The 24,687-nt window shown below is 40.9% G+C and overlaps 1 protein-coding gene across 9 annotated transcripts in view; it reads right to left on the bottom strand.

Moving 5' to 3' along the window:
* The window catches only part of arhgap44a (Rho GTPase activating protein 44a), a 314,883-nt gene that overhangs the window by 10,769 nt on the left and 279,427 nt on the right, over positions 1 to 24,687 (bottom strand). For 4 of the 9 annotated variants that reach the window (XM_088000491.1, XM_088000490.1, XM_043714502.2 and 1 more), the window contains 5 exons: positions 23,863 to 23,880; positions 9,518 to 9,739; positions 4,908 to 5,354; positions 4,482 to 4,627; positions 36 to 380 (listed from right to left, as the gene is read on the bottom strand). In XM_088000491.1, the coding sequence (XP_087856617.1) occupies positions 36 to 380; positions 4,482 to 4,627; positions 4,908 to 5,354; positions 9,518 to 9,739; positions 23,863 to 23,880 (1,178 nt within the window). The remainder of the gene's footprint in view (positions 1 to 35; positions 381 to 4,481; positions 4,628 to 4,907; positions 5,355 to 9,517; positions 9,740 to 23,862; positions 23,881 to 24,687) is intronic. The other 5 variants (XM_088000494.1, XM_088000493.1, XM_043714503.2 and 2 more) reach the window with 4 other exon arrangements.

The raw sequence follows: 24,687 nt of genomic DNA, 5'->3' as shown, positions 1-24,687 counted from the left end.
TCTGCAAAGACTGGTAAATTAAGGTAAACTCATACCTGTAGACATGCTTTCTCCAGCTGACAGGTTGTCTAAAATTGTATGGTCCAAAGGCTGTGGGCTAGACCCTGTTGTAGGAGGCTGTGGAGGTGGAAGGGTGGGTCTTTGTCTAGGTTTGAGTGTGGGTCGAGACTTAGCTAAAGTGCTTGTTTGGGATGGAGGTGAAGACAGGGATGGAGCAGCTGGGGGTGTTTGGCTTGATGGTAAGGTATAGGCTTGAGGATAGTTTGCAGCATATGGTGATGGAGTGCTTGGGGGAGTGGGAGATAGGCTTGCAGGGGAAGGCTGGCCTGCTGCCTGGTCAAAGGGGATTTTAGGTGCTATGGGGGCCACCTTCTTTGCAGCTGTAAAGGAAAGAAACAAAATTTTTAGCTTGCGTGTGTATGTTTTTAAATGCACATTTGGTACAATAAAATATCATTTTAAAAAAACAGCCGATTAGAAAAATTCGGAAGATCAAAACAATATATTTTAATGCAAAAGCACTCCCTTTCAACAATGCAGCAGTGCAGTCCAGAGGCCAGTCTGAGCACTGTACTATAGAGGAGACAACTTGTGCACTGCAGCACATTGGAGAAGAAAGAGGAAGGCCTGACAATTGGGAGAAACGGAGCAGTGTATCCAGGAAGGGATGTGTTAGGAATGGAGACAAGAAGAGGTTCAGCTATGGCGGGTACCTGTTGAAACCATTAGTACATGCAACTGAACTATCTCATACAGAAGCAAAGTATCGTAGATGCTGGAATAATCAGAAACCAAAAGCTGGAAGTACTCAGCGTGTTAGGCAGCATCTGGAGAAAACACCGTTTCAGGTCGGAGACCTGCCTTCAGGTTCTGAAATACTGGCTCTGTTTCTTTTTTTTTTCTCTCTCTCTCTCTCTCTGTCTACAGGGACTACCTGACCTGCTGAGCATTGCTATTGGCTTTTTTGCTCTTATTTCAACTATTTAATAAGTGCCCATTAGCACTCTGAAGACTTCACCTCAAATAACAAATCAGAGATACAGGACAGACTCACTCTCGTCCATTGCATGTTTGGCGGCTGGGAGCAATGTAGTTCCTTGTCAGGAGAGTGACGGGGGAGACCCACACCTTTCTGCTTCCTACAGAAAGTACAGTGGAACTTCACTAGATCGATGCCAGGGATTCCTGATGAAGGGCTTATGCCGAAATGCCAACTCTCCTGCTCCTTGATGCTGCCTGACCAGCTGTGCTTTTCCAGCACCACACCTTTTGACTCTGATCTCCAGCATCTGCAGTCCTCACTTTCTCCTGATACCAGGGATGGGAAAACTGTCCTGTGAGGAAAGACTGGACCTCCATTCACCAGAGTTTAGAAAGATGAGAGGGATCTGATTGAAACGTATAACATTCGAACAGGGTTGGATAAACTAGATACAGGGAGGCAACTTTCCCAAGTTGAGGAGTTCAGAACCAGGGGGCCACAGTCTCAGGATACACGGTAGACCATTCAGTACTGAGACGAGGAAACACTTCTTCACTCTAAGGGGAGTGAACCTGTGGAAGTCTCTACCACAGAATGCTGTGGAGGCCAAGTCACTGAATATATTCATAAAAAAGACAGATATGTTTTTAGATTTTAAAGACATCAGGGATATGGGGAGAAAGTGGGGAAATAGCATTGAGATAGAGCTTCTGCCATGATCATATTGAATGGTGGAGCAGCAGGGCTGAATAGCCTAATTCTGCTTCTAATTTCTATGTTTCACCATGTTTGTGGGGCAGGAAGGTCTGTGTACAGCCCTGATGCCAACTGAGGCCCTCAAGTGAGCATTTAATGCCCATTTAAGAGGTTTAGCCTGTCACTGCTGGCATTCACACTACTGCGGGTATGAGGTCTACTATCTTGTGAGAGCAACAAGCAGACAGACCTGTTTGCTTGCAGGTTCACAGAACTGGTGGGGTGGGGGAGAGATCCTTCATTTAGCTGAAACGGAAAAGAGAAGGTGGTACAAAAAAAACCCATGTTCTGCCCTCCTTACCTATCTCCCACTCCTTCCCCTGACCCCACCCTACCAACATCGGTCACCTCTACCTGAACCTCTTCCCCATTGGAGGCTTTGATTGAGTGTAACACTAAAAGCAGCCACTTCCTCATAATGCTGCTGAGTACAGAAGAGTTTCCAGCCTTTAGCTGATAGAACCTTCTCAGCACCATGCCCTGACCCGGCCCCATCCCTGGGCTCTTGATGCTACTGGCTTGTTAACTATTTGAGTTGGACAAGATGTGGCAAAAAGAGGTGACACAGAGGCAGTTCTGCTGGAGACTGAGATCTCCATCAGATTCACACAGTGTATTGTTAGACTCGCCATGGGAACCAATGACGTGGTCTAGGTTGTCAGGCAAATCCACGAAACATGTCAAGAATGACAGCAGGTCTTCAACCTGACTGAATTAGTAAATCATGGGACTCTGTGGATTGAGCTGCAGAGATATGGATGTTGCAGAAACTGCATCCTAATCCTGCAATAGCTATAGGATGACGAGAAAACTGAAACAGATGTCTTCAAAATCTGAACCGGGGTCAGGCGAGGCTGCATGACAATCTTCTTATTTAGCTCAGAGATCCAGGTCCTCTGGTGTCAGTATTAAATACCCCCTGGATGTAGAACATGGTGCCAGAACGTAAACTGGCCACTGCAGACATACAAGACCCACAGGGTGCTGATGACTCCAGAGACATGGCCTATTCTGCAACAGAGTTGGAAGCCACTCTCGAGATCTTCAATTCTGCAAACAAAAAACTTGACTGATCCTTCAATGTTGCTAAAACAAACCCTACACATAAACCTACAACTTCAAATCATGTTGAAGGAGAGACTCTAGAAAATGTAGAGCGCTTCCCAGTACTTGGTCACCTCGTCTCTCAAAAGGCCACCATTGATAAGGAAGTCTGAAACCAGATTAGCTCAGCCTTCTACAAACTACGGTGCTAAGTGTTTTCCAACAATGACCTCCACAAGTCAATAAACATCCATAAATACAGAGCAGGAGGTATCAACACACTCTGATGCTGCATCAGGGGCACGTGAGAATGCTGGTGAAATTCCATCAGCAACACCCCTGCCACGTCTCCCAGAGTCAATGGGAGGACCACTTGTGTCCTTCCTCAAGCCACCTCCACCAGTACTCAGGCAAAGCCCCTGCTAACGCAGCTACAATGTACTGTACACTGTGTCCTGCTGGTCAGAAAATGTCTCCCCTGCCACAGCCTGATTTCTCAGCTCTCAAATGGCCAGCATTCCAGGAGAGAATAAAGAAAATGATTCAAGGACACACTGAAGATCTCTCTGAAGTGCTGAGGCATTAACATTAGTGACTGGGAGGAACTTGCAAAGATTAAAAATGGCAAGAACGTGCCCTTTAAACCACATCATGCTCTCACACAACATTTTAGCATAAGATCGAGCAGCAGCAAAGAAGTTAAAATCCTTCACTCTGGATCCAAGTAAATTGTGGACATCCTGCTCCATGAACCGAAAGATTAATGGGTCAAGAACTGGGCTGTTAAGTTCCATAATGACCTATGGCAGAGACCTGCCAACCTGCTAAGACGTCATCTATGAATTAAGGAACAGTCATTGTATGGTCAACCTTCTGTAATTTTGGGCCAGTTTCTCTTTCTCTATATATAAAACCAGCTGAACATTCTCAGCATATTCTGCTTTTAATTCTATTGTTTAATAAGTGCTCCCCAGTGCTCAGAAGAATCAAGCATAAAAGGTCAAACCAGTAACCGAGAAAATCATCTCCTGATAACGGCAATCATTCTGGTGATTAGAAAACCTGCCTAAAATATTGTCTTTAAATGGCAAGTCCAGTACTGTAATAGATTTCAGCATGGCTGAGACTCGTTGTGCCACTCAGGTTGTATTGATTTAGTGTGCTGTCTCAGCTTCCTTTGAACTTCAAAGTTCCAACTTACACACAGTAAAAATGGGCCTTTCAAATACAGAATGTCGAAACTGTACAATCCATGTGTCCAGACCACTTCACTTATTCTTACACTTTTAAATCTGTTTCCCAGTCAATCTGCAAGAGTCGTACTGCTGTTCATAGGGAAGTTTCAACGTACACTATAATCCTGTTCCCTTATGTTGTTTCTCTGTTATATTATGAGGGGACACAAAATGAACCTACAGTTAGTTCACTGATTGGCTGCAGTGGTGTTAGGATGTACACTTTTCAAATTTGCTGTGATGTCAGGAAGTTTGGTCACATTGCACTGAATGTTGGGTGTGTGTTTGTCTTCAAATTGCAGCGTCAAACCTTACAAGGATTCAATCTGTGAGTGTGCAGGAGAACGCTGTCAACTGTGCATGGAGTCAGGCTCTCAATATCAACTTCCTGCCATCTGTGTCGCGAACATACAACAAGGCACACTGTGCAACAAGTACTGTTTAAGAAAAAAACAAGTGCCCACCTTTCCTCAGTGTATGGGGGCTTTGCTCACTTGGCAGTTGACTGATGGCAATGCTTTGCTGGAGGCTGCTTGAGGAAGTCACATGGTCGGAAACAGGTCTCCCTTTTTGTCCAATCACAGGTGAAAGTTCTTTGCCTTTCATAGCACTGAAGAGAAAAGAAGAGGATTACTTGCATCCGCATATTCCTTCAACGTACACAGCTTAATACACAACAGTGTTATGATCTTACAAACATGGTAAGCTAACTTAATAATAAAAATTACATGTCAGACATTTACCATAAGCCCTACAAGCGCTTTTTTTTAAACTTAATCCTCTACAAGTTACAACATTATCTCAATAGAAGACCTAACGGTTTTCACATACATGTTAATAACTCGTTCAGAAAAACTCGTAGCATTGAGGCAGGAATTCTAAATATTTACCTAGTCAGCCTGGTTCCTTTGTCTCTGGCACAGGCACAGCCGACCCATGGGGGAGAGGCTGACACAGGAGGGTTAAAGGGGGTACCACAAGGGTCGTGCTTGGTTAGGAGCAGAGGGGTTTTGATGTAGACAGGTGAGATATTAGTTTCAGATACATGCGAGTCAGTGAGGGGGCTTTGCTTAGAAAGGTGCAGGGAACACGGCTTGGGGTTGGAGTTGATGTCAAGCTGCTGTGGGGAGGGGGGCTGAGTGACAAAGGTTGGGTTGTACCCTGACCACTTTTGAGGGGAGGAAGCTTGAGGGAGACCCTCAGGCCAAGCAGATGGCTGAGCCTGAAGGTGGAAATGGTGGGCATGCTGGTAACAAGAAGAAGGGGAAGGTCTTTTACTCTCTGGGGAAGGGTAAGAGTAACTGGAATCCGACCAAGTGGAAGACAACTCGTCTGTGCTGTAAACGTTAAAAAGAGCAACAACATTTGTTTGGGGAGGTACAAAAGAAAACAGGAAGGAGGGGAGAAATCAACAGAGATAAAAAATACAAGGTTTAGTAACTCAGACACAGCATGACAACACACAACAGACATTCGCTGTAAAGCAACAAAGCAGTGGCAATAAGGTGGCTGGGTGACGATACAACACACAGCAGACATGAAGAATTGAGCAGTGCCATGCTGAACTTGAAATCTAGGCAAAACATTGTGTCTCTACGCATTAAAAGCTAAAATACAAAACGCACATGCATTCACTGCACTTCAAAGTATCAGTGACATCTCAATGGTTTCTGAAACTGTTCTAATTTACTGCATGTCTTTTGTCATTCTGCAGGATGTCAACAGCTCAGGTCTGTATAAGAAATTAGAGAAATAAGTGTTGTTTTAAGAGGTTTACTGGAACAAATCAACTCTGGATTGTCAGGTGCATTCGGGCAAGGTTTGACCTGCTTGTGACTGTCACGAATACTAAATAGTGTTTTTTTGATGCTCGATAGTTACCCACCATCTTCTCAGGGAATCAGGATAGTTCAAAATGAGGGAAGGAAACCTTGGTTTTGGGTGGTATTGAAAAACATGTAATACTAATTTAGTAGCATGTTATAAATCTCTGGAGGGGCTTTTGTGGAACAGTAGTAATATCCTAACGTTTGAGCGAGGAGTCTCGGCTTCAAGTCCTACCTGCTCCAGAGTGTAATAACTTCTCTGACCAAATTGATTGCAAGATATCTGAGCATCACTGGACTCTCTTGTAGCATAATGGTAGTGCCCTATCTTCAGCCAGAATGCTTGGGCTCCAGAGGTGTGCAATAATATGGCTGAACAGTTTTTTTGAAAATAAAGAATAAGCCTCTCTGGGTTAAGTAAAATTTGACAGAGATATCTAATGATCAACTTTGCCCAATTTACACTATTGTTCAAAGTCAAAATGACAAGCCTCTATGAATTGCCAGCATCAACAATACACCAAGAACAATCTTATACATGCTGCATGAGCAGATCTTTTTCTGCATCTTTTTAAATTTGCATCTAAAGTAGATTGTCATCTTTGATCCGTAAATACAAAGTGCTGATACAGGATTTATATAATTCATTATTTTGGCAAATATTTTTGACTTGTAATTTGTAAGATTTTTTTTTAGAATTAGTGGCAATGTGATTGTGGACAAATGTAGTGGTAAAAGTGAACTGCAGTCAGGTAACTGGATTCTTCGATTCTGAAAACAATTAAGCAAGGAACCTGTTATTCAGCCTCTTTCTCTGGCACTGTTATCAGTGAGGACAAGAGAGGTTTCTTTATCTCAATCATGCCTGAATCAATTATGGAACAGGACTTCAGACATAGTTGATGAAAGAGTTTTGTTCTTTGTAAAATTAATTTTACAAAAAAAAATCTGAAGCATTCAAATTAAGTAGAAGTCTCATACATGAAATGCAATGTGGATAATAAATACAATGGGATGAAATGAACTGGGTCAGCAATGGAATTCGAGCTGCTACAGTATATAGTGAAATGACCACCTTCCCATTCTGAGAAATTAATGTTTCCAATATCTGATGAAAAATAAAGATTTTCTTCAAAGTTTATCAGTTTGTGAAAGGAGAAATTATTAGTTTTGGACTAAATTAATTGCTGAATAATAAGACACATTGAAACAATAACAATATCAGGGATATACCATGTATATAAAATAAATGGACCGATTTGACAAAATTCATGCAGAAAATTAGAAGTTAATTGAATTTTTTTTCTGAAGAAAAATGTTATTGCAAGAAGGTAATTTAATTTGACTGCTCATGAACACTGTTAACTTCAGATTGTTAGTATTTACTATTTAATTAAACAGAGGTACAGGATAAAAGTCTTCCAAAATTAGTGATATTTAAATCAATAACAATGAATATAAATGAATATCTAACCAGCTTAGTTTCACACTAATAAGGGTTTGAATTTGGAGTGATTTAATTTAAAGTCGTGTGGATTTTTCTGATCATTTATGTTTGATTTAATTTGTTGGGTGAGTTAATCCACTTGAAAACTTTGGTTAAAAAATACCTGATTTGAAAAGAATCATAATTGTTTCAAATAAATGGTTCGTGCGTGTTTCTGCTCAAATAAACTTCTGATTGAAATAAAGCAACTTTGTGCCTTTCTCCTTAATGATTTGACAAATGCTTTCCTGTATGTCCAGTAATTATCCAAATGCATCACTTACTTTATTTTGAAATGCAGTACGGTATACTAGCTCATTGTAAACAACACTAAAGTAACAAACACTGGTTTCTGTATGGAGTCATTATACCCCAGGTATTCAATCTTGAAAGCAACTATCTATCAGCTGAATTATCTGATTGTCATTTTTAAAACATGCTAACATGTTTATATATTGACCTCTAGTGGTAACTAAATTAAATCACACAAAAAATGAACAGAGCATCTATACCATTATTTTGTATCTCTGTGTCTTAATTAGATTGAAGTTAATTATCATTAGCCCAAGGGTATAATGGACTAAATGGCGACTGCTTGTTATTTGGCAGAAGAACTAGAATGCCTGCACATCCCCCACCCCAACAGATGTGGTTTCTACTGTACAATGACAGTCGGTATATTCGGAACCTAAGAACAGGAATAAGCACTTCATTATTTTGCCTGTTCTCATCATGGCTGATTTGTATTTTATTGTCCAGTCCCTAGCCTCTGTTCCACATTATTTAATATTCTTAAAATCTAGCCATTTCCTAGTTTTGTAATGTTTAATTAATCCAGCTCAAGAACATTTAAGGAAGAAAGGTTCAGATTCCCACTATCTTTTTTTTATGAAGAAATGCCTTCTACTTTCACCCCTGAACTGTATATTTTTAATTTTAAGCTTATTTCCCCTTGTTCTGGACTTCTCAAACACAGAAATGATTTCTTCTTATCCACTCTACCAAATACCTTAAATGTTGCAAACATAATAATTCCATCGCTCCTTAATCTTCTATTTATATGGGAAAATAGATCTATTCTGAAAAACCTGATTATATAATTTAACCCTTTTATTCTCAGATCCATTCGGTGAATCTGCATTGCAGTTCCTCCGAGGCCTCTTGCTGAGGCACAGTGACAAAAACTGAAAACAGCAGGATGGCACGATAGCTTAGTGGTTAGTACTCCAGTTCCAGAGTTCTGGGTTCAATTCCAAACTCTGGGGACTATCTGTGTGGAGTTTGCACATTCTCCCTGTGTCTGTGTGGGTTTTGTCTGGGTGCTTTGGCTTCCTCCCATAGTCCAAAAGATTAGGTGGATTGTGCAGGCTAGGTGAATTAGCCACTGGAAATTCAAGGTTATGGGGGGTCTGGGTGGGATATTTTTTGGAGAGTTGGTATGGGCTAAATGGCCTGCTTCCAAGTTGTAGGGGATCTATGATTCAAAGGTCCAATCCCAGCCCTTTGTAATCCTGCTCCCATAAAATGAAAGTCAACACTTAATTCACCTCTTTAATTACTTTTCTACCTGTCCACTAGTTTATAGCAGCTCCTGTCAATCTCGCTGCTCCTCCACAGTTTTAATTTCTCACCAGTTAGAACATTCTCTGATTTTTCCCAGCTTGGCAGAGGTTGAACTCACAGTTCCTCACCATCAGCTAGAATCTTGCTCCACTATTTATCAGTGTCACTTCACAACATGCAGCTCCCATCTACAGTATACTGCTTTCTGTAACATTTAACCTTAATGCCAGCATTGGATAGACAACCCTCTAGTTCCCCTCGTCAAACATTACATTGCTACAGGGTTTTCTTTGTGGTCCTCAAAGCTGTGCAATATTTTCATACCACTGCCCTAGAGCTGTCACCATTTGTCTGATTGTATTGTTTAACGTGCTGCCCAAACAAACACATTATGCACAACTTCGTAATGCACAACTTTAGGTGCAGTAGGGTCGGTCACTTCTCATACCACAACGCATTGACTAATTTGTGTTTTTGTATTGATGTGCACCAATCCCTGATTCAGCTCGCTCCATGTGCCAGAAGCTCAGGTAACAGTCAAACAGAACGACAGGAGTGCGAGGAGAGGAAAGGAAAGCTCCAGATGCTTGCTGACACAGACACAGCAGCTGCGACACACTCTTACCTTGCACGTTCAGCCCCGGGTGGTGGGCCACTAGGAGGAGGAGTGGGGGAGGGAGAAGAGGAATTTTCTAGAGACTGCTCAGGGATTGGCGACTGACCCGAAGCGGCAGGTTCGGCGGGCGGAGGAGGGGGCTGCGTGCCGGGTGGGGTGGAGGATGTTTTTCGGACTCCGGAGGAGCCTCTGCGGGCCACCCAGGATGTGTCCATCACCCTCACACCCATGCTACAGGAACACAGAGACACCATCAACACTTCAAAGAAAAGCATGCTCAGCTTTAACAAAAAAAGTAGCTTCAGAGGTATAGAGACAGAAGTGAAGTTTTTACAAAATACATTTAATTACAGTTAAGAAAAGGACAGATTGAACAGTAATTATTGGTACTCCTGAGTTACAATATAATTACCCAGGTTAAAAAATGTCAGATTAATAAATTTTTTGGAACACATTACTTGTGAATACTAAACCTAAAGCCTAACCATCAGAATTTTTGTTGCGTTTTAATGTGGCTTCTATACTTTTACGAATCACACTGATTTTTTGCTAAACAGCAGCACTGCTATATTGGTTTACAAGTAGTGCACCTTTTGTGGATAGTTTTTTAATTCCTGGAAATATTAGGCTGGTACCTGCACATTAGAATGACGTAGTGGAATTGGAACAACAAATGAACTGGGTACATTAGATGAATGGCCCACACAGTGACGCACACAGCACACTATTAACCACTGACCTCATGAAGTTTCATTAAGTTTGTTTGAACAGCAGAATAGTATAATCAGAGAATCAGAAGCTTGAAATAAGATGGTTTGCTGAAAAGGAACTTTATTGAATTTGTAAAATAACTAACATAAGATAGGCTTTCAATGCCCCTCCCCCACCCTACGTCTCTCTGCCCAGAATTCTGTTGAGAAAAAAGAGGACACTCTTTCCTAACAGGCCTGGAACATCATTTTACACATAATTCTGTTCCTAATGTTTTGATAAGCATCTCATTAAGCATATAAAGTGCAACTGCTCTGCCTTTTTGAAATCTCTGATGTACTGAATTTTTTTGTAGCAGATTCTCAGTTCAGCAGATTAAGTTGCCACTCCATTCTTTAAACAAAATTATTTCAAATGCAGATGAGAAAGTAAATAAAAAGCTATAGTTATTCTGACATCCAGGGTCAATAAAGCATTTATTGTTGTCAAGGAATTTTCAAGTCAAACAGATTATAGTGTAATGATTGTTTAGGGAACTGTGAAGCGTACAAATTGCATGTGTTGTTAAATGACCAGGCTTATTTTCTCCTGGATTTAAAAGGATTACATCTGTGGCATCTGTTGTGCAATGATTTAAATCAAAGTGCATATGTGGCACACCCACTGTCACACAGAAATGGTCCAGACATACATATCCATACATTGTACACACATACAAGCCAACGTACATACATGCATATATATAAGCACACACATAAACACACACATTGGAAATAATATCTATTTAAATAGAGCATTTTTTTGTCTGTGAGAAATAAGGGTGTACTGTTACATTTTAAATTTCTTGTTGTCTAGTGGTCTGTGTAAAGATAGAATTTAGGTCCAATAGGATTTCAGTATAAGTGATTTTAAAAGTGTTCCTTAACATAAAAATATGCTAGATGAGGAAGTATCTCTAAGTGCATAAGTAATATCTCAAAATTTGCAGATGACACGAAACTGCATGGATGAGCTCTGAGGAGGACACAGCGATGTTGCAGTGTGATTTGGACAGGCTGGCTGAGTGGGCAAATGTATGGCAGATGCAGTATAATGTGAATAAATGGGAGGTGTTCCACTTTGCTAACAAAAATAGGAAGGCAGATTACTATTTGAATGGCTGTACATTGAGAAAGGGGAATGTTTAATGAGAGCTGGGTGACCTTGTGCATCAGTTGCTTAAAGTAAGCGTGCAGGTGCAGCAGGCAGTAAAGACAAACTGTACGTTGGCCTTCATAGCGAGAGGATTCGAGTACAGGAACAAGAAAGTCTTGCTGCAATTGGAGAGACACACCTGGAATATTTGTGAGGAAGGATGCTCTTGCTAGAGAGGGAGTGCAGCAAAGGTTCACCAGATTGATCCCTGGGATGGCAGGACTGACGTATGAGGAGAGATTGAGTCAGTTGGGATAGTATTCCCTGGAGTTTAGAAGAATGAGGGGGAATCTCTTAGAAACATGGCAAATTCTAAGGGGACAAGACAGGTCAGATGAGGGAAGGTTTTCCTGATGGTGGGAGAATCCAGAACCAGGGATCATACTTTATGGATTAGGGGTAAACCTTTTAGGACTGAGATGAGGAAAAATTTCTTTACTCGGAGAGTTGTGAGCATGAGGAATTCACTGCCACAGAAAGTGGTCGAGATCAAACATTATTTGTTTAAAAAAGTGGTAAATATAGTTTTTGAAGCTAAAGGGATATAGCAAGGTGGGGGCAATTAGGTTATTGAGCTTGAAGATCAGCCATGATCATATTGAATGATAGAGCAATTCCACTCAAGGGGTCAAATGACCTACTCCTGCTCCTGTCTTTGATGTTTCTACGAAAGTTCAGCATAGAAGTATCTCACATGAATCTAATGACAATTTCATAATTTTTATCCAAGAGGGTTTACTTACCACTATTAAAATAAAATGTTAGCTTTGAACCCAATGTTTATGGAAATCTCACTCTCTGGCATCCAGAGTTTAGAATAACAAGTGATCAGTAACAAGAACTAATTGTCACAGTGGCTCAGTGGTTAGCTTTGCTGACTCACAATGTCAGGCGATTGTCTGTGTGGAGTTTGCACATTCTCCCTGTGTCTGTGTGGGTTTCCTCTGGGTGCTCTGGTTTCCTCCCACAATCCAAAGGTGTGCAGGTTAGGTGAATTGGCTATGCTAAGTTGCCCATAGTGTTCAGGGATGTGTGGGTTAGGGGCATTAATCAGGGGTAACTGTAGAGTAATAGGGTGGGAGAATGGGTCTGGGTGGGTTACTCTTTGGAGAGTCGGTGTGGACTTGTTGGGCCGAATGGCCTGTTTTCACACTCGAAGGATTCTATGAACGACTCATGAAACAGCTAAAGTAATAATATGCAAATGCAGTAATTCTAATTCTAGAGCTATAAATTGAAATGCTATAATCTTGACTGTCACCAGCTGAAATGTTGTGCTATTTCTACCCACGCATGTGGGCTTTGTTTACAGAGAAGTTACATTTTGCATTGAATGATGAATATTTTCTAATTTAAAGTTAAAACTAACCACACTTTTCAGTGCCAACCATGATACAAAGTATTGCAGATGTTAAATATCTGAACTAAAAACACAAAACACTGGAAATCTTCACCAGGCCAGGCAGCATCCATGGAGAGGAAAGCAGCATTAATGTTTCCGGTCTACAATCTGCACTAACTCTGAGGAAGAGTCAGTGACTTACATTTCTCTCTGCACAATGCTACCAGAGCTGCTCAGCATTTGCAACACTTCCCATTTCTATTGGATCAAAAATAATCACTTTTTATCGCCCTCCAAAAAGTAAACCAGCTTGCTCATCAGCTTTTCATTCCCTTTCAGCAAGAAACCCAACAGCAGCTGTCTGACATTTGGTTTTGGTACAACATTAAACATGAATTTTAAAAGCGTTACGGTATGGAGAAAACAAGTTTAACTTTGCAGAGCTGGGAGGAGATTGAAGCCCAGGAGTTAGTTCCACTGAATTGAGGGTTTGTGGTAGTGAAGTCACTCTTGAGGTGGAGCCTGGTCACCTGCCAACAATTTCTTTACAGGGGAACATGAGGGGATTTAGGAGGCCTGCTTAAAGACAACTTTCATCAACCTTATTTGCGCTCCAGCAGTCCCGAGAACCAGTCAGGAGAAAGAAGAGTGAAGATTAAGGAAGCCACATTTAATGATGACAAGACTTAAATAGATATTTACAAGGCAGGCATGAAATGAGAGGAATGTGGCCTGTTCTGCTACAATGATAGCTGTCGGGCTGAACAAGTTTCCTGTCAATTGGGATGTTCAATGTACCAGATTGGCAGCTTTGGCCGCTGACCATCCAGACTGATGGACTATTTGGCCAATGAGCTGGGGCCTCCTCAAGAAGCACTGTCTGCTCCCTCCTTTCCTGGGCCTTGATTTCTCTACTTTTAAAATAGAGCTGTTAAATAATCACAGCTGTCTGCAATATGTTGCTCAATGAAAGTTTTTGTTCAAATACTGAATGCTGACAATGTCATTATCAAAACAGTTACTTTGAAGCTGCACACTGAAATGTTCATGGGTTCATGATTATATCAGAAATTAACTCAGCTACCTAATATGGTTGGGCATATTGCGCTGTATGTGTTACTGGTCTTGAAGAGAGTTAATTTTTTAGGGCTACATGTGCTGTGCTTTATGATATTACAATTATTAGAGTCATTGAGTCATAGAGATGTACAGCATGGGAACAAACCCTTTGGTCCAACCCATCCATGCCGACCAGATATCCCAACCCTATCTAATCCCACCTGCCAGTGCCTGGCCCATATCCCTCCAAACCCTTCCTAATCATATACCCATCCAAATGCCTCTTAAATGTTGCAAGTGTAACCAGCCTCCAACACTTCCTCTGGCAGCGCATTCCATACACGTACCACCCTCAGTGTGGAAAAAGTTGCCCCGTAGGTCTCTTTTATATCTTTCCCCTCTCACCCTAAACCTATGCCCTCTAGTTCTGGACTCCCCCCACCCCAGGGAAAAGACTTTGTCTATTTACCCTATCCATGCCCCTCATAATTTTGTAAACCTCTATGAGGTCACCCCTCAGCCTCCAACGCTCCAGGGAAAACAGCCCCAGCCTGTTCAGCCTCTCCCTATAGCTCAAATCCTCCAACCCTGGCAACATCCTTGTAAATCTTTTCTGAACTCTTTCATCTTTCGCAACATCTTTCCGATAGGAAGGAAACCAGAATTGCATGCAATATTCCAACAGTGGCCTAACCAATGTCCTGTACAGCCGCAACATGACCTCCCAACTCCTGTACTCAATACTCTGACCAATAAAGGAAAACACACCAAATGCCTTCTTCACTATCCTATCTACCTGCGACTCCACTTTCAAGGAGCTATAAACCTGCACTCCAAGGTCTTTTTGTTCAGCAACACTTCCTAAGACCTTACCATTAAGTGTCTAAGTCCTGCTAAGATTTGCTTTCCCAAAATGCAGCACCTCGCATTTATCTGAATTAAACTCCATCTGCCACTTCTCAGCCCATTAGAATATGGGCCTCACTGGCTAGGTTAGCATTTATTGCTGAGAGCAGTCAAGAGTCAACCACATTGCTATGGATCTGGAGTCACATGTTTGCCAGACTAGGCAGGTTTGGCAGTTTCCTTCCCTAAAGGACATCAGTGAGATGTCAATCGAAATGGATTTATGGTCATCATTATATTCTTAATTCTACATTTTTATTAAATTCAGTTTCCTCCATCAGCCACAACAGGATTCAAACCTGGGTTCCCAGAACATTACCTGGGTGTCTGGATTAACAGTCCAGTGGTAATACCACGAGGTCATCAGCTTCAATCTGCTGTGGCCCTTCAAGCTGCACACACACAAATCAGTTAAATTTGCTGCAATGGCTGCTTCATAATTTATAATGTATTTTACGGTTTTAAATGGGCAAATCCATGGAGCTTATCAATGCCTGAGTGACTGATTTTAAACCATATCAAATGGTGGCAGTGGTGAAAAATTAGTGGTGTTTACATGTCATGATCAATAAACCAGAATTTGACCATGTAAGAATTGAGGCCAGGAGGCAGTTTCATGGTAAACATTGATGTAATCATACTGTCTGAAGTGTTTGCAAAATGCAAATTAGCAATCCTCAGAAAATTGTTGACTATTCATCAGTGGCTAATATTGACATGGAATAACTGCCAATATACTGCTCCTGTGAATTCTAAAAGACATGTTCCTACAGACATGGAGAGCCACGACGGAACCTACGACTGTAAAGGTTTCAGCATATAAAGGGTTCACCAATTCCATAGGCAGGATTGATGGTGCTGGAGTACAAGTACAATCAATCCACCTGGGCATCTCAAATGTTGTCTGGATAGAGTCAAACTCCAATGTTTGTTTGTTTCCCTGACATGTTACTATTACGGAACCAAACTGTGTTTGTGACTAATGTGTATTTATAAAGATCATTTTTATGAATAAAGTGTTTTTTGAAATTGAAAAATACCTCAAATGTTGTCCATCTTGGACACTGATGGACCAGCAATTGCAAATAAAGTAGCATGCCATGAACTTGCACCAGTCACATTCCATGGAATCAGTAAAGTACCAGAGACACAACAGAAACAGCAACAGGCTGTTTAAAAAACAGTGACAGGACTGCATATGAAAGACTGGGTGGGGCAAAAGAATCATCTCTCTGTTGAGCAGAGAAAATTGAAAGTCAAGAATCAAAGGCTGAATTCTTAGCTCTGGATAAATCCAAACTTGAGAATACCATCTCATATGCAGTCTTTAGATAATATCTCAGTTTATATTACAGAGATGAATGAAAAGATGAAAGATAAAGAAAGGGAGCAATATGAACTACAGGCTCTGTATCATCAGATCAATGAAATGATTGGAAGCTTACAGCAAGATCTTGAACAACTCACATGCAAAACAGCACAGGCTTAGCTAGAGCGGTCACAGAAATATTGGCTTGAGCTCAAAGGACTGCTTGAGAAAATGATAGATCTGCAAAAACTGGTGGAAGGCCAAAATGGACAAGGAGCTGCAAATCACTAATGAGACAATTCTTTCAGAGGTAAATGCTGTCAATGATGCTCTGGTGCAAGAACTCAAGGATGTAAAAAAGAAACAAAGGTCCATTGAAGAGCATGAGGAAGAAGCCTGTGCTTTAAAGAACATTTTAAAAACCCTACAAATTTGGAGAGGCTGAGGAGTTGTTCAGCAGGATTTGAAGGAGAAACTATACTGGACTAACACAGGGCAAAAACTTTGTTAGAATGATAAGAATCCAGAACGTAAAACTAGAAGCTTGAACATGAGTTGGAAGTCTTAAGGAACTTAGTAAATGCCAAGAAAATATGAACTATCAAAACAACTCCAGGAATGAGATCAATTAGTGACTAATCTGGAACAAAACTTGGCTGCAGTACATCAGAATAAGCAAATTGTGGGACAGCAACTGCAATCCATAAAATAAAAAAAATGACAGCACCAACAGGAATAAGGAGCAACATCAGCAATGACTGTACAAACGAACAGTGCCTTTGGACACAGTCACCATTGTGAGATTTGGATATACAGGTCGTTCTGCTATAATGTGCGTTTTGTTAATGTAAAAAATTCACTGTAACACAATTGATAAATGAGGGACACTCTAAAGCGTGAACTTTGAAAGCATGTATTAGTTATAATGTGATTCTGGCCCCATTTGTTTGAATAGTGCTGCCAATACATGATTTTATTATAACTCAGGATTGCATGAGAACGGAACTATCGTATTACAGCAGAACCGACTCTATCAGCAAATTATTGGTATGCTATGGAGACTCATTTATTATGATAAATGTTTAGCCTTCTTTTGAAAAGGAAGGGTTTCTTCCATATGTACCTTGCCTTTACAGAGTTCACCTTTAAGGAGGCCAAATGCTGTGTGTATAAAATGATGAGACTCTGCTGGACAGTTACTCTGCTGTGAGTCTACAAGCTAATACACAGATATCAGCTGATATCTGGTACAATGTGTTTTAATAAACTAACCCACAGAGACCTTGCCTATCCCTCAGAAACATGCCATAAATGCTTTTCTTTTATCCAATTCTCACATTCATGGATTATTATAATTCTCTTTTTGCAGGAATAATAAGAGTAATTAGCAAGTACTTGGACACTGCAGACTTATACATGAGATGGGTATTCCAGGCTGTCACAGAGGAATGTAATCCAAAGGACTAAAATTGCTGAGCCAATTGCCTGGTTTTGTTGGATAACATCTATATATCTAATAAACTGAACTGAGACATACAACTTACAGACTCTACTTACAACTGGAATAGTTGCTAACTTCAAAAATATAACATTATCTAACAGCAGCTACGCTGTAAACAAATATAGCTTTGGCTTTGCAGTTTTCAACCAATTATGGGTGGGGGGAAGGTTTGGAGGGGGCCAGCTTTCATTCTATTTGGCTACTGACTTCACTGTGAATGTGTTTTCTCCATAAATTCTGTTCCAATTTGCCCATATTTTGCATCTTACCTGGGCTGTACAATTAAACCACAGATAACATAACGAACGGCTTTATCCTGCTGTTGGCAACCCACCAAAAGGATGGACTCATGCCAAGTGGCAGTTTTCAAAGGTGGCAGGCAAGGAAAGGGGTGTGTGTGTGTGTGTACAGCAGCTCTTTAAGGTTCCCAGGTAAGGGTGGAAGTCTCATCCTAAATCAATCAACTGACTAAGGGCACTCCATCTCCCTGATTTATAAACTCCTAATATATTGTTAATTTTATATTTTGGTATATTTTATGTAAATTATCTGTAGCTCATTTCTGTGTGCAAAGAATAGTAGGAAACCCATTCCCACTTTGTCAGAGGTGTGTTTATTTCCTGTCTACATTCCAGATTTTTTGAATGCTGTGGGAGTAAATTGGATAAACAAATCCCTTGGATATTACAGTTCAGGGCCTGAATGTAATGTGATTGAGATTTTGTAAATTTCCATTGGTTTTTGCCCAGGTTCCACTGCAGTTGGTTGACCTAACTCTAAACATCAGGGAATTTTAATTGTAACTTGACTTACGCCCAAATCCAATATTTTATCTGCTTTAGACCATCCTTTATGCTACTGCATGCTGTAGTTCACACTTATTGAAGCCCATCCACAAACAATGGCCACTTCGCCAGTCAAAACTGTGAGAATCTGCCTATTGTATTGGTTTAGAAAAGCTCTCACTTTCTTAGACGCACAGGCACTTGTAAGCATCTTGTAAAAGGTTTTTCATATCAATTATATTAATTTGCTCAGTAAAAAAACCTAACATATATCAATGAAACTATTAAATACTGAAGAATAAATCTTTCTCAATTCATTTTCATTAACCTTAAATCTTAACCCACAGTTAACTCTTGTTAAAAATGCTCATATTAGGTGTTGTATTCTTTCCCAGCTGTTTGAATAAATACCAGTTTACCAAAGTTAAATATATCAAGGAATACATCATCATAGAATGAAATAAAACAATTGAGTTACAAAAGAACATAGGAAACAGGGCCAGGAGGCATTCAGCTCTTTCAGCCGACGACATCTACTGGATTGTGGCTGATTTCTACCTCAATGCCATTTTCCTGCAGTATTCCTGATATCTTCAATATCTAAGAAGTCTATTAATCTCTGTCTTGAATATACTCAATGATTGACCCTCTACAGCCTTGTGGGCAAACAGATCCAAAGATTCACCACGCTCTGAGTTAATAATTACTCCTCATCTAAGTCCTAAATGTTCTACCTCTTATTCTGAGACCGTGTAGAGCTCTAGGCTCAACCTGTCAGGAAATACTCTTCCAGTAACTGCCCTGTCAAACCCAGTGAGAATATTGTATGCTTCAATGAGAACATCTCTCTTTCTTCTAAACGCAAGAGAATATAGACTCAGTCTATTCAAGTTCTCCTAATAAGAAAATTCCTCCATCCAAGAATTCATTGAGTTTACCCGTTGCTGTATCTCTTCTGTGTTCATTAGGTAAGAGGCCAAACTACACACAATACTGAAGGTGCAGACTCACCAAGACTCTATACAAAGGTTACAGCAAGGTTGTAATAAGCTGCCCAATTGTCCTATTTGATTATCCAAATTAATTTTAACAAAATTTGAGCGACAACCTATTGCAACAATTTCAAACACGTTACAAGTTCATTGTGCCCAAAGCAAAAAATTCAACCCCCACAACATGAAATTCTTCTCAAAGTCCTTAATTTAGAAGGCGAGACACATCACAACTGAACTCATTGTTCTTCTTTACCAGGCAACAATAAGCCCAGTATTGCATTTGTAGCTTTAATTTTTGAAAGATCTTCTGAGAAATGGTTCTCACAAAGACAGGTATAAATCACCAAAAATCAAAGATAATTTCAGTGGAAATTGGGAAACTAAAACATCAACCTAAAGTATTATGTTGTAGCTCCTCATCTTAATAGAATACGTGGCACAAGAGATTCAGGGTCAATTTTAGCAGTTTAAATCCAAGTAAACGAGAGGATCAGGGAGGAGTGTGTGCAAATTGGAAAACAATAAATAACCTGAGATCAAATAAAGTGTGGATTTTATAGTCATAGAGATGTACAGAAACAGCATGGAAACAGAACCTTCCAACCCGTCCATGCCGACCAGATATCCCAACCCAATCTAGTCCCACCTGCCAGCACCCGGCCATATCCCTCCAAACCCTTCCTATTCATATACCCATCCAGATGCCTCTTTAATGTTGCAATTGTACCAGCCTCCACCACTTCCTCTGGCAGCTCATTCCATACACGTACCAGGCAGCATACCACCCTATGTGAAAAAGTTGCCCCTTAGATCTCTTATATATTTTTCCCTTCTCACCCTAAACCTATGCCCTCTAGTTCTGGACTCTCCGATCCCAAGGAAAAGACTTTGTCTATTTATCCTCTCCATGCCCCTCATAATTTTGTAAACCTCTATAAGATCACCCCTCAGCCTCCGACGCTCCAGGGAAAAATCCTCCAACCCTGGCAACATCCTTGTAAATCTTTTCTGAACCCTTTCAAGTTTCACAACATCTTTCCGATAGGAAGAAGACCAGAATTACACGCAATATTTCAATATTTTGATAGATAAAAGTTCAGAACCTTTTCAGAGTATTAAGGGGATCAGCAACTGCCTCTCCCCTTAAATACAGCAACTCAGAATCATGTTTAATTGTCTCGTAATCAGCAAATTGTTTGGTTTCTAATTCTCCTCTCTCATTCAAAATAACAGGTACAATTCACCACTGTTGGCACAAATCTATCAGAGCAGCCATTGCCAAATGCATAAGAATATTTCTGTATATTTGATGAGAATTTGCTATCTTGATTAGGCCAAAAAGATCTCTGTTCTCTCATATCTTTGCATTCAATAAATGACTTTCAAGGTGAAAACAAGGAGAGTTCAAACCAATGTCAATGTCACAACAGAACTACAATAAAACCAATCAGTATGTGATAAGTTAGTCAGGGCAGTATCGGCTTCCTGTAGTTGACCAGTGTCCCGAACTGAAGGAGGAGGTCGGATCAGCTTGTGTTCCTGCTCCTGATCCATATCCAGTATTCCCGACTGAAAGTCTATGAGCAAGTGCTGGAACAGGATAGGATCTAACTTCATGTCAGCCTCACCAGTGTGTTGATATTCATTATGTAGGTTTATGTATGGAGAGTACAGATTGGGGATAAGTGACTGACAAAGCTAGGTGACTGTGTAGCTATACAATAACAAGAAATACACAAATTCATGGAAGGAGAGGAAAGGGGAAAAGAAACAGGCAGGAAAGCACAAATAGGGCTGTGAGCTGTGAATTTATATAACCTGTTCCACATTAAGTCAGGGACTGTCTACAGGGTAATTAAACTATTTCCAAGTGCATTGAACCATGCCACAAAGTCAGTTTTATGATCAGAGCTTAAGCAACTTATTTCAATTTTAACATGGGGTTATCTCTGCCTACCCAACCATACTAACATAGAAACATCGAAGACAGGAACAGGAGTAGGCCATTTGACCCTTGATTCTGGATCAGTGGTGCTGGAAGAGCACAGCAATTCAGGCAGCATCTGAGGACAGGCAAAATCGACGTTTCGGGCAAAAGCCCTTCATCAGGAATAAAGGCAGAGAGCCTGAAGCGTGGAGAGATAAGCTAGAGGAGGGTGGGGATGGGGATAGAGTAGCATAGAGTACAATAGGTCAGTGGGGGAGGAGATGAAGGTGATAGGTCAGGGAGGAGAGGGTGGAGTGGATAGGTGGAAAAGGAGCTGGGCAGGTTAGACAAGTCCGGACAAGTCAAGGGGACAGTGTTGCTGGAGGTTAGAAACTAGGATGAGGTGGGGGAAGGGGAAATGAGGAAGCTGTTGAAGTCCACATTGATGCCCTGGGGTTGAAGTGTTCCGAGGCGGAAGATGAGGTGTTCTTCTTCCATGCGTCTGGTGGTGAGGGAGCGGCGGTGGAGGAGGCCCAGGACCTCCATGTCCTCGGCAGAGTGGGAGGGGGAGTTGAAATGTTAGGCCACGGGGCGGTTTGGTTCATTGGTTGATTTGACCCTTGACCCTACTCTATCATTCAATATGATCATGGCTGATCAAGCTCAACACCTTAATCCCACCCTCCCACTATATCCCTTTAGCCACAGGAGCTATATCCTTCTTGAAAACATAATGTTTTGGCTTCAACCAACATCTGTGGTAATTGATCCCACAGGCTCTGGTGAAGAAATGTCTTAGTCCTAAAAGGTTTACTCCTTATCCTTAAACTATGACCCTTGGTTCTGGACTCCTCCACCATTGGGAACATCTTTTCTGCTTCTAACCTGTCCAGCCCTGTTAGAATTTTATAGGTTTTTATGAGATCCCTCCTAATTCTTCTAAACTCCAATAACTACAATCCAACTGATTTAACTTCTCCTCAAAGGTCAGACCTACCATCCCAGGAATCAATTTGGTGAATCTTTGCTGCACTCCCTCTATAGCAAGAACACCCTTCCTCAGATAAGGAGACCAAAACTGCACACATTCCAGGTGTGGCCTCACCAATGCCCTGTATAATTGCTGCAAGACATACTTGTCCCTGTACTGAAATTTCCTTATAAAGGCCAACATACAGTTTTCCTCCTTTACTGCCTGCTGTGCCTGTGTGCTTACTTTCAGCGACTGGTGCACAAGGCCACCTAGGTCTCATTAAACATTCCCCACTCTCAATTTACAGCCATTCAAATAATAATATACCTTCCTGTTTTTGCTGTGGATATGTGGATAACCTCACATTTATCCACATTGTACTGCATCTGCCATGCATATTTAATGCAGCATGCATCCTGCATTGCTCCAAATCATAAACAACAACTATAACACTAAAGGTTGAGCTCAGATAACAACTGCAGGAGAGATTTGCATGATTGTGGGAAATAGCAGAGGTGTATGACTAGCTGAAGAGATTGGTATAACTGCAATTGCAGGCGCCATGGGACAAGTGCACCCAAACATCCCCGAGTCCTCTGCTGTATTTTATACAGATGTAATGTACTTTACAACACTCCCAGAATAACTGCAGAACTCTATTTCTATTTCTCGGTGGGGTTGCTTTACAACTTGGTGAGGTGCCAAGTCATGTTCCCTCTAAGCTGTGTGAAGGTTCTGCATACAGTCATCGGTATCGGTTCCAGAAGTGGCTTCAGAGGCCTGTGCAAGTTTGAGGAAGAAAGTTTGAGGGAATGCTGGTTCCAAGAAACCTTTCCATTGTCTGTGCTGGAGGGAACATGTTGCTGTGATTTTCGGATGCATTATGGTGATATATAAGCTTCCCGTTACTCAGACTCAGACAATTATCTCCCTCAAAACAACATACAATCTCAGTGCAGTTTTCACCATGTGATTTCACATGTCCCTTTATTTAAGCTCCAATCACATTCAAGTCACCCATTGTTTCCCGAGGCAGGGGGTGAGCAGTGACTGGCATCTAGGCTAACAAGAACTGCCAGTCTTAATTTGCCAATCAGGTGATGCCACAGAACAGCCCTGAACAACTCAACACAACACATTCTCCTCACTGGGAAATACAGGATCTAATCACTGGAGAGAATTTGTAATGGAATGACAGACATTCAAGTTGTATTAGATACAGAATAGAAAGGAGGCTGAAAGTCTGTAGAAGCAGGTTAAAAACTCTCCAACTCACTAACATTTAAATTCTGTGTTCATCCACATTACAGATATGCCAAACAAACACCCTCAAAGCTGCCTACCATTAAGACATGATTGTGGGTCTGAAATCCTTGGTCAAACCATTTTCCAACCACTTACTTCAGTAAATGTGCACTCCTAGTTTTGGAATATTTACCAGCTTATTCCAAGCTTTTCGATATGATATCAAATCTTAAAATATATCTACAAACATCTCAAATTTGCACGTATAAAAGGATGCCTATTTTCACATGTGAATTATGGTAATTTCTACATTTTGTATTTATTACTTGTGTGATGCTCCCTATCTCAGTGTCCTCCTCTCATGTTATTATCAACAACCAGTCACACAGATGTATCGAATACAGTACCTTTGGATTTTCCTAAGGCTGCATTAGCAGAAACAAAACAATACTATTTAGAACATAACATAAAGGATTAAATGAATCAAACAGCAGTTTTTGCAAAGGTAGCCGATTCCTGTTAAGTAAAACAAGTGAGTTTGACAATGAAAATATTGATGCAGCAGGAACTTTTAACAGAAGTTCACACTGAAGTGCCTGTAATACTTGTACCAAGTAGTGAGAGTCACAAAACACATACTTAGATCAAGGCTACTTGCTGTACAGTAAACTTCCATTACTGGTTCCTGATGGCTGGACAATTAACGAGGAGAAGTTTATAATAGCGTGTTATGCAGCAACCAGAGGGATGATGTCATGCTGCAGCAGTCAGTGTTCTGACAGGGAGTGCCATGGGCTCAAACAGCCTGGGTCAGGAGCAAAGTCGCACAAACGTGCCGGCAAGCTGACTTTTCCACTATCCTATTGAGAAGCACAGGGAAGGATCTGGAAAGCAATTTATAAAAGGGACATCACAAATAGGGAAAGGACTTGAATTCATTATGTATTACTTTATTACTTTCTCAGAATGGGCCGATTACCTAGTATAGCAGTGCAGTCACTGTTGTGGTGCACAGCAAGATTCCATAATCAGTGGCTAATCTACTTCTGGTGGCCACTGAAGGAAGAAATGCTGAGGAGGATACTAGGAAAATTCCCTAATTTTTGAATGTCATAAGATCAAGCAGAGATTCAGTTTAGTGTCATCTGTCAAAGGTAGCTCTCCCAGTATTACAGTGAAGTGTTACTCTAGGTTATATGTGTAAGCCCTGGAGTGGGACTTTAACCCAGGAC

Source organism: Chiloscyllium plagiosum, unplaced genomic scaffold (genome assembly GCF_037043375.1).
Source record: "Chiloscyllium plagiosum isolate Xiang-an unplaced genomic scaffold, Cpla_swu_hap1 HiC_scaffold_25, whole genome shotgun sequence".
Lineage (NCBI taxonomy): Eukaryota > Metazoa > Chordata > Chondrichthyes > Orectolobiformes > Hemiscylliidae > Chiloscyllium > Chiloscyllium plagiosum.
Note: the sequence above shows the minus strand (reverse complement) of the source record. Positions and strands in the feature narration are given on the sequence as shown.